At 34.5% G+C, this 11036-nt stretch overlaps 1 protein-coding gene across 2 annotated transcripts; it reads left to right on the top strand.

Moving 5' to 3' along the window:
* Positions 1-1223: 1223 nt before the first annotated feature.
* Positions 1224-2951, top strand: LOC135075863 (putative nuclease HARBI1). Of its 2 annotated transcripts, XM_063970322.1 has the most exons (5): positions 1224-1740; positions 1811-2092; positions 2247-2634; positions 2715-2848; positions 2938-2951. In XM_063970322.1, exons 1-4 carry the CDS (start codon positions 1486-1488, stop codon positions 2843-2845), a joined length of 1056 nt encoding a protein of 351 aa, XP_063826392.1. In that variant the 5' UTR covers positions 1224-1485; the 3' UTR covers positions 2846-2848; positions 2938-2951. The 2 variants fall into 2 exon arrangements, with proteins under 2 accessions (XP_063826392.1, XP_063826391.1); XM_063970321.1 differs by lacking the exon at positions 2938-2951 and having other exon boundaries at positions 2715-2929.
* The last annotated feature ends 8085 nt before the right edge of the window (positions 2952-11036 follow it).

Below are 11036 nucleotides of genomic sequence, written 5' to 3'. Positions count from 1 at the left end.
CCATAGACCAGAAATATTCATTTTATTAATTACGAATTTGACAAAAAAATCTCCCGGGTAAAATGTCACTTTTTAAAAGATACGTATAGTTTCAGTTCCCGTTTCGATGTCTGGCTAAAAAAAACACGCTGTTTATTATTTTTCGGTACCAAATATTTTTTCTTACTTTCTACTCATCAAAAAGAGCTTATACCGATTGTTTTACCCCACGAACTTATTTTAACCGTAAAATTGTTAACTAACAGCGATTACCGGTCTCTTGCTCCTGGTTTCCCACTGATCGTTCTATTCGAGGGCAGACGGGCCTGCCTGGCCGCGCTATATACGGCGACTGCAGCGACACCGAACTGCACTTTGCAATCTGAATTTTTAATGGCGCCGGTTATTTCGGCGTTAACTGACTAATTGGCTCGGCTGTCCGGTATTTTAAATATTGATGCCACCTCCCGAACTAGCGCTAGAGTTCATTATTTTAGGCCTTTTCGTTCCCGATGGCTGACGTAATGGCTTTTATTCTCAGTTCAAAATTTAAAATGTTTCGAAACAAAATACTTAAGAATTTAATCCCAATTAGGTACCTTTGATTTGCTTACGAGTATATTCATATGTTTAAGAACATAATTTTACATTTATTTTAGATATACCTATCAACGGAATTTCTGTTTAATAAACAATTATTATTTGAGGAGTCGGTTCAAGGAATTTCTTTATGGTAGAGTCGGGAGAATGCTAATACGAAAAGTTCGAAACAAAGTGGCCCTTGAAAGATTTCATCGTTTGCGAAATTTTGCTTGTTTTGTTTGTTCAGCTTGACTCCAGATTTTCAGAAGCCAAAACTATTTGTAATGCAAAAAGTTACTCGTATCTTTTACAATTGAGTTACTTGGTTTGCGGCCACACGATTCATGAATTACATTGCGCTTACTTTTTATTACAGTTTTTGATACGATATTAATTATCAATTTACGATAAATAATTAATGTTTGTGCCATGTTTAGGCATTTTGTTATGAATTGACACCTGTTTTAATATATTTAATTAAATGCACCCCTTAAATAATATCAATGGTAAGCAGCCGCGGTGCATTTTAATGTGTTTGGTGATTAAGATTAAACTACAGGCTCGTTAAGGTATGAAAAATCGGAAATTGGTAAATTAAACTTTTCTGAGATTTTATAACAATACTGCAAAAGGAACAGACGACCCCAAAATAAATACTAACGGTCTTATTCATAATCATTTTTCACATTTTATCAAATGCTTATTAGAGGTTTATAAAACGTTTGATAAAAATTGTTATTCATAATCGTCATTTAGCGCTAAAATCCTCTTATAACTGTGTGATAAGTTATCGAGAGCTCGGGCCTTGTTTAAAGCTCTAATAAACCTATTTTAACCTAACTTTTATAAATGTCATTTCATATGAATGTCACTTCGTTGGTTTATTTATTCAAAATATCCTTGCTGTGATCCTTGCTTGTGAAAATGAATGCTATAAATGCAATTGTGCATTTAGCCAATAATGCCGACCCAGCGCGACGTAGAAAGCTCTACCGCCAACGAAGCAACCCATTCGATTTGCGGGACCTAAATTTTAAAATAAAATATAGGTTCAATAAGGACACAGTGCGCACCATCATAGATTTGGTGGAAGATGATCTGGTTCAGAGCGCTAGAGGTGGTGGCACGTGTCCTGAACTGCAAGTTTTAGTGGCCATAAGATGTTGGGGACGTCGTGAGGTAAGCACAAAAAAGTGTTTTATTTTATCCCTTTGTCGTGGCTGCTATAATTATTTTCATACATTTTCAGGTACAAGATGATGCTGGTGACCTCCATGGCCTAAGTCAGCCGACAGTGAGCCGGATATGCGCCAGAGTCGCGCATGCAATCGCGAATAAGGCAAATTCCTTCATCAAAATGCCTATCACTATAGGAGAGCAGGAAAGAATTAGTGCCAAATTTAGAGCAATTAAAAATTTTCCTGGGGTGATAGGAGCCATAGATTGCACCCACATTAAAATTAAAAAAACCGGAGGTGACATGGCCCAGTACTATATTAATAGAAAAGGCTATTATTCCCTGAATGTTCAGGTAAAATATATTTTGATTTTATACAGTTTACAACAGAGAAAGATTTGTTTTAATAATGTCTATAATTTTTACTTTGTATGATCTAAATTTTAGCAACATTCAACACTATATTATTGGATGGATTACCTACAGGATACTGTTTTTTTTATTTTAGGTTGTCTGTGATGCTGACCTCAAAATAATGGATATAGTGGCTAGATGGCGAGGCAGTACACATGACAGTCGAATTTTTATGGAGAGCAATATAAAACAACGATTTGAGGATAGGCAGTTTAGAGGACGCCTTATTGGCGATTCGGGCTACCCTCTTCTGCCATATCTATTTACACCTATTTTAAGGCCTAGTCGTCCAGAAGAAGAAGCATACAATAATGCTCACATCTCAACTAGGAACACTGTTGAAAGGTGTTTTGGGGTGTGGAAGCAGCGGTTCCAATGCCTACTCCATGGCTTACCAGTAAGCCTCCAAAATGGAAAAGCTGTGATCATAGCATTGGCTGTATTACATAATATAGCCATTGATATGAATGACACATTGTTAGGTAAATGTTATCAATTTGACTGTACATAAGGAATACAAATCTTTATGACAAAATGTTGACAAATTCATAATATTTTTCAGAACAACATATGGAGCAGGTCCCTGTAACTCCGCAACTTTCGACGGAGAACAGTGTTCACGACAACCGACCTTCATTGTTGAGGCGTAGGTCGCAGTTGATACTACAAAATTTTATAAATCAACATTTTTGAATGGTACTAAAATACATTTTGATAAATTCCAACGATTTACTTTTATGTAATGTCATTTGAGTTCATGAAAATGTTGTATTTTAATTTTTCAGATACTGTTCCTGGCATCTTAATGAAAATAAAAAGAATATTTGATTGAAAAATACCTGTATTTCAATTTTCAGTCCAATTTGTTACTATCACAAAAACAAAACCTGTAGTTCTCTTTAAAAAAGCAATTATTCTGCAAAAATTCAAAACAAATTACTTTATATCACTAATTTAAGTACAATTAGTTTCAACAAACTTACTTATTAAAAATCACAGTTCAATTCTTTAAAACAAAGAAATTGCTTAAGTATAAACGTTTCTATTCGGAGGTTATCAACCTTCTACATTTAAAACAAAATAACCATAATTTATAAAACTTACTTACAATTATTAAATTAAGTACAATTATTAAGTACAATTAAGTACAATTATTAAACTTACTTACTAAAAATCACAGTTCAATTCTTATAAACAAATAAATTGCTAAAACAGATAGATTATATAGTCTCGAATAACATATAGGCTTCTTTTTATCCTGGAAAAATGCACAGATCCTGTAGGTTACAGAAATAGTAGTCTACGCAGGCGGAGTCGTGGGCAACAGCTAGTTAATAGTAATCTCAAACTCTTATTAAGTTATGACTAGTAAACATATTCATAGCCGTCTAAATATATTGCAGAAACACAATCAAAATGCGGATTGGAACTGCATAAAATACAAATTAAAAACAAACAGAAGTAAGGGAGGAACTAACTTATTATTTAGAATCTGTTAGTACTTGAAAAACTTTAACATCAAAAGACTTATTATTCTTTATTAATGTGAGTGTAATATTTAAGTTTTTCCTGTAATAATTGATGCTCAAGATCCAAGTTTCTCCCTTTCTTCCGTTCGTTTTCCATTTGAACTTCATGCAGTTCAATCCGGCATTTTGATTCTGTTTCTGCAATTTCGGAAATCCTAACTTTGCTTAAATCAATTAAGCCTTCTTTGTTTAACAGTTTCCTTTTTTTTTTGATTGCTGGTGCTTTAAAATTAGGTTTTGCTTTATTTTCTTTTGCCTCTACTTTTTTATTTTCTTTATCTTCCAATATGCCTCTAGTAGTACAAGCATGTGTATCTTCTATTTCTTCATCAAGTACCACCAATTCATATTGGATTTCTTCATTATTTATCAATTCCTGATCTTGCGTATTTTGAGTTGATTCCTCCTCTTGAATGTTAATTAATTCACTTTTATTTGAGTCCGAGTCAAATCTGTTAACATCGACTACAAATTCATTGGGCAACCAAGATGCTATATCATCAGCCCTATCGTCAGGCACTGATAATGGTGGACCACCGCCAGTTTTAATTTGAGCCTGCCTAGCAATGGTCTTGTCTTTCTTCGCACTGATTTTTATGAGGCTCCATTGCGATTTTAACTGGGTAATGGAGCGGTTCATACCAGCGCACATTGAATTAAACCTGAAAAAGAAATGACAGGATTTTGAATTACAGGTAAAGGCAAAATTTTATATTGAAGGCAGAAATCAAAAGATGTACCAACGTTGTTTGTAAATCAGCCCAAGCCGCAACCTTCCGTTTATTCGTGTTAGTGTCTGTATTTTTATTTTCGATTGCATTTACTCTTTCTTTCACCAACTCTTTCAGCAAATACTGAAAAGCAAACACTAGGCGTCAAACATAAATAAAACCATGCTACAAAAATTAGTAGGCACTTTATCAGGCTAAAAATAAGTACTACCTTATCTTCCTCCAACCAGTTTTCTGATCGTTGCCTTTTAGCATTGAGTTATAATGTACTACGTACTAGAGAAGACATGTCAACTAGACTGTTTCTGGCACGTAAATAGGTCCATGGACCGAAATTCAATTAGTATGTGCTCAGCGGTTGCTGTGACAACACGCTTGAGTGCAGTTTTGTTTTTTGAAATATGCCATCCTATAGACGAAAATACTGTTCAAATAACTCCAGATACATATTAAGTAAAAATCAAGGAATGACTTTTTACCATTAAGTTGTACATTTATGCACTTTAAAACACTAACTTAATTTTAATTTGTTAATTACAAGGCGTCACCGCGGCGGCAGCCATTTTACGAAAATTTCAAAGAATAAAAATCGCAGACTTGACACTGACGCATAAATTAGTATACGAAAGGAAGGTTAAATACAGCAATAAAATGATTTTTTTTAAAGATTATAAGCACTTTGTATTGCACAAATTACTAATAGTCCCGTCCAGCACCTTGTGTTAAGCTAAATAAGCTTGGGTTACGGGTGGGCTCACACAATAGTCGTGCGGCATCATGGATCAAACTTGTTTGAATCTCACTGCTGTTGTTCGTATGCGACTGGTTAGTTAGTAAATCACCCTAATTATTGACACCTAGCTCACGAGATAGGCTAAAATTATAATAATTGTACAGTGTGTCTGGTCACCAGTGTCCGACCCGTTAGGGCGCAGTAATATGATCAATTTAATCGACAAATCCAGTATTAAAAAATTACAGCTATTTTTAACCGACTTCAAAAAAGGAGGAGGTTATATGTTCGACTGTATGTATTTTTTTTTTCTATGTATGTTCACCGATTACTCCGTCAATTGTGGACCGATTTTCAAAATTCTTTTTTTGTTCGATAGGGTACACTTCTGAGGTGGTCCCATCGTCACCAAGTTAGGATCTGATGATGGGATCCTAGGGAAATCGAGGGCAACCCTCAAATTTCATAGGCACGTATATCGTTTTTCAAACTTTTTCTTAAGTTATTGAAGTATTTGCTCCTGGAAATCATCATTTCATATTGATGAGCTGATGATAGAAGGTAAAACTCCTTAATGCTTAGGAGTTGGAAGATAATTCTTTTAAATAGATAAGTATAGTTTCTAAAGTTATTCAAGTGTTTACATCAGATATTCATCATCTCATCATGATGAACTGGTCATGGTAGGTACAACTCCTTAATGCTTAGGAGTTGGAGGATAATTCTTTAAATATTATAGTTACAAATAGACCAACAGTTGTATTCTTTCATGTTTTTAAGGTGGGCTGACGGTTTAAGGTCTTTTTAGGTTTCCTATATGGTAACCTGTATTTTGTAGGGAATATTATTTTACAGTAGACATGAAGAATATGGTCTCAATGTACTGCCTACCTTCAGTGGTAACATCAAGGTAATAATTAGTTAACTAAAAAGCAAGAAATAAGTAAAATTTTATAAAAAAAAAATAAAACCGACTCCAAAAAACCTACACTGAAAAGTAGAAAAATAATTACTAATTACCTACTTATTTATTAGGACGAATTAATATTTATGTAGGTATACCATGATTGATACTTTTGGAGTCGGTGCAGGCAAACTTTACATGTTTCATAATCTTGGCACCGACTCCAGAAGTATCACTCATGGTATACCTACATAAATATTAATTCGTCCTAATAAATAAGTAGGTAATTAGTAATTATTTTTCTACTTTTCAGTGTAGGTTTTTTGGAGTCGGTTTTATTTTTTTTTATAATAATTTTTTTAGTTTCTGAGTCCGGATGGATTCATTTATTTACCAAATCTACCGATGTACAGGACAGGACCTATGAGTATAAAAGTGATTCGTTCGACAGCTGAAAAAGTAAACAATACATTGTCATCAAAAGCTTCCATTTAAATTTCTTAGAAACACTTGGTAAAAAAAATGATGCTTCTTTTTAGATTTTTCAATGTTACAAAAAACTAGAAAGTTTTACATTTTTAGATGCACTAAGTCATTACCTAAAAACTGATATACCTTGGCTTTAAATCAACTAGTCTAGATGCTAGCTACACAGGAGATGCAGCGGTGAAAAGGAGAGGTGGGAATAGTCCCGTAACTTCTACCTCACAGCTATTATACGTGTACTCAACCACTGAGATAGTTAACAATAGAGACAATAAAATAACTGAAAGTTTCTGACTTTCAGTTATTTTATTGGTTCAGGAGTGAAGGCGTGGGTCATCCCTAGCTTTGTTCCTACCGTGACGAGTGGGAATTTTTCTAAAATCTCAAGATAGACTGACTGAAGATAGCAGGAAGACGCTGGGTGCAGGCCACTATCAACTGGGCGATGTGGAAATCATTAGAGGAGGCCTTTGTTCAGCAGTGGACGTCCAGTAGCTAAAATGATGATGACGATGTTTCCTTACAGTATCCAATTCAATAGGCAGAAACTAAACGTAAACGAAGTGTCGCCTCTGTAATGGTATCATTATCTATAACTCATAATATTTCGTGCGCTGTTGGATGACAGTTTTAAACTAGTGATGGGTAATTTTTTTATCGAATTAGAAAATACCAGTTAACGATTCTCAAGGCGATTATCGATTACATTAGATTTTAATAGGGAAGAAAAATAATTAATGGCTTAAGCATCAGTATGAAGCCCATACGCACTTGTAGCACAAGTAACACGATTAGCCTCAGTCCCCTCAGTTGTGAATTCGGAATCGCCAGTTGTAATTTCAGCGGCTTGATCTCGCTGTTCCGTATCACATTCCAAGACATCCATCTACAAAAACATTCAGATTGCCCCACTGTACAACCAACCTGGGTAAGGGCGCCCCCTTGTATCGATGTATGCGTACTTACAACGACGTCAACGACCGTGGCATCGACATCTTCCTGGATTCAGACCGTTCATTCAAGAAAAAATGCATGAGCTACTTGAAGTTGTGTGTAGCTAATGGCTAAATAAGGAACTGTTGCCAAATTTTATTTTTACTGAGTTATTATTAATTTAACTATTTGGATTGTTTTGTTAAAAATTGTTTTTTTTTTCTTTATGTGTAACTACCTAGATTAATTGGTTAAAATCTGTTCTTTTTTTTCTGTCGGCAAGCTTATTTTCTTTGAATGCTGTATTTACCTGTAAAGGCATATCTTTTGGATTCTAGCTTTCTAATAATGTAACGATGCATGTAAATTGATATGTTGTTGGTAAATCTTCAACAATAAATAAATAAATAAAAAAAAAAAATTTAAAATCGCATCACAGAGTGAAGGAACTAACACCAAAAAACGGCAGAGCGAAGTGATTTCGAATGTTTCAACTGCTACGTTTTGTCACTTGTCTAGGAGGGCTAATTTTAGTCTAAGGGAGGGGAGCTTAGATTACATTACAGGAAACGCACAATATAATAAAAGAAAATAATGTAAGTAGCTGAGCCTTTTTGCTATTGAGCACCATGAAAATTTAACACAATTTAGCCGATTTGTTTATTTTCATAATCGTTTTACAATGTCTATGATGAGGCGACCGCAGGAACGTCACTATTCGTGCAATCCTATCAATGAAGTACGACATTTTCTGGTGCAGATTTTATCGCCATAAATGATGAAACTTGATAGTCATGGATTTGACTGACAGCTGTCCGTCAAATTCTCGCCCCGCACCCCGCACTGTACATATTTTGTTCGCGATGTCTGTTCTATACGTAGTAATATTACTTCAATGCCTTTTAGGCGGTCTGTTCTCCTTCGTCATGGACATAATTAGTATCCGATGTAACTAGCCGGGTCGTCGTAAGAGCTTATTGCAGAGTACAGGGTAAGAGGTACAGAATCCAGAACATACAATCCCAAGTTTTATAAAAGTTTGATAAAACTTGGGAGTTGATCGAAAAAACCGAAAACTTTATTAAATTTTCGTGCCAAATGTCAATGTCAGTAAGTAAAACGTCACAGCTGCCAATTTTTTGTTTTTTTTTTCTGCGATTTGTCTATGATTTTACATGGTCCACCAAGTTAAATCACCAAAAAAGCTGTTTTCGTTCATTCTTTTTGTATAGTCTGTGGAAAGAAAATATTAAACTCTGTTTTAGCTATCAAAGGTTTATAAACGATTATGAATAACGTTTTTTATCAGAGGTTTATAAGAGTGTTTTAAGCCTATCAAACGTTTTAGCTAATGTAGGTTTTAAACCTATATTAGCATTTTATTATGAATAAGACCGTAAGTCTACCTACTTCTAATATAGATATTATGATTTATTTCCATCTGGAAACAAATCCTTATGATAAATATTTTCTTCTGTGAATATAAATAATTACGAAGCAAATCACGTCCGTTCGGTTTAATTGCTTGCGATTGGTTTTCTTTTTGGTGCGTGTGTGAGGTTGCAGTGTTTGTGCTTTTGTCACTTTTATTAGCATCCAGTTGCGATGTGCTGCTTCTGCTACTAAGTAATTAAAACATATTGGGGTTCCGCAGAATGGAAAGTAGTTTATTTGAGAAATAAAGAAAGAAAGAAAAAATATTTATTTGGTACTAAATGATACACATTGAGTTTAAATGTTGCATTAAAAAGGTGTATTTTCTAAACATTCGGTAAATAAACCTGACTTGCGAACTAACTAACAAAACATGTATATATATAGGTTGATTGAATTCACTAAAATAGTTTTTCTATTTACAAAATCTCTTTTCTCTTAATCAAAGTTCAGTGGCACCTAGTTCAGTAATTGTCCACTTTTCAACTAAACGTGTAAATATCAAAAGAGCGACTAAGTATACCATAGACTACTTTTTTACCACCCGCTTATGTCGTCTCACAATATTCCGGAATTCCGGATGATATCCTTAAGCAAACACGTAAAAAGTCCCGCTAACTAAACTTTTGCATACGAAGGCGTTCATACTTGACCGATTTCCCGTTCCATAACCCGTATTGACTCGGGATCGAGTGTTTTGATCAATTGCGGCGGCGAGCAATAGGTAACCGGGGCGGGCTTTTTAATGCTGACATTTGAGATTCACCTGAAAGAACTCTGCAGGAAATTACGTGTGGGAATTTTTGTATAAAAGTATTATTACTGAAATAGACGACGATGATTTTTCGTTATTATGGTTCGAAGGCAATAAATACATTTTTTATTTATTTATTTATTATTTATTTATTTATTCTTATGTTTGAATATGCGTTGCGAATGATTTCTAGGAGTAGACAACTTTTGACGCCTCAACGGTCTTGGATAATTTTATTCCTATAATGCTGACATTTGAGAATTTCGTAGGAAATTACGATTGGGAATTTTTATATTTTACTGAATATCGATGATGATTTTTCCTTATTATTATGTAAATCGGCGTTGAGAATGATTTTTGGAATTTGGTGAGACTGTTGCCGCGCCTTAACGATTTTAGACAGAGCCACGCTTTCTAATAACGAAGAAAATTAAGACAAAATATTTCACTCAAAACGAAACGTTTTAAAGGTATTACTGACGCTCATTAGTTTCGAATCTGATTTAAAAATTACTTTATGCTTTCACAAAGGAAGAAAAATCAATAGCCAAAGTGCAGGGAGGCGATTCATCAACAAGCCTCAATTGACACGACGCTCTATAACAGAATATTTGACAGCGGACGATGGAGTTGACCACATATGGAGTTCCTACCATTACCGAGCCCGTGCATCGAAACTGAATTTTATCGCCTTTATTTACGACAGTTATTGCACTGTACACCCCAAATATTCAGCCCCGGGTCGAAGGATGTTATAATCCGGCAGATTTTGACGAAGTTCTATTTAATCAACACGAGCACAGGGTTCAGTTTTGCATAAAACGTGACAGTTGAGCGTAGGATTGATTAGACTGTGATTTTGCGTTAGACCCTCGAATCTGACTAAGGTACATGCTTAATTAAACTGTCAAACGTCAGCCAGGAGTGAATAGTTTATTTATTTAAATTGATCGAGTATCATAGAAACGAGAGAGTAATACTGATTCGATTTAATGAAATAAAATTTGATTTCAATAGTTTCATTATGAAGCATGAAGACTGAGTAGGTAAGGTAATGTATGCCCATCGATTTAACATGTCAAATAGGTATATGTACGAGTACACAAAGCAAATAAAGATAAATTATAAAGTAGCCTCATTCATAGCGCTTTACCATTGCCACCAGCAATTTTAATAATAATATGTAACTGGGCCAAGATGTTAGCATTATCAATCAGTGATGTTATGTAAAGCTTGAAATCAATTTTACTGTTTCGTTTAAGTAATTTGAATTTAAGCTTCCATTCTAAATTGTAGGTATTTTGTCAACAACTGACATTATTTACCTACTACAAGTGTACTTAATCAGATACTTTGCTTATACAAAGTATGATCTCACTG

Source organism: Ostrinia nubilalis, chromosome 11 (assembly GCF_963855985.1).
Source record: "Ostrinia nubilalis chromosome 11, ilOstNubi1.1, whole genome shotgun sequence".
Lineage (NCBI taxonomy): Eukaryota > Metazoa > Arthropoda > Insecta > Lepidoptera > Crambidae > Ostrinia > Ostrinia nubilalis.
Note: the sequence above shows the minus strand (reverse complement) of the source record. Positions and strands in the feature narration are given on the sequence as shown.

What these genes read in the sequence shown, in the direction of transcription:
- LOC135075863 (XM_063970322.1), top strand. Translation starts at nt 1,486, where the DNA reads ATGAATGCTATAAATGCAATTGTGCATTTAGCCAATAATGCCGACCCA. An exon ending in GATGTTGGGGACGTCGTGAG is followed by an intron (nt 1,741 to 1,810) that starts GTAAGCACAAAA and finishes ATACATTTTCAG; the next exon opens with GTACAAGATGATGCTGGTGA. An exon ending in ATTATTCCCTGAATGTTCAG is followed by an intron (nt 2,093 to 2,246) that starts GTAAAATATATT and finishes TTTTTATTTTAG; the next exon opens with GTTGTCTGTGATGCTGACCT.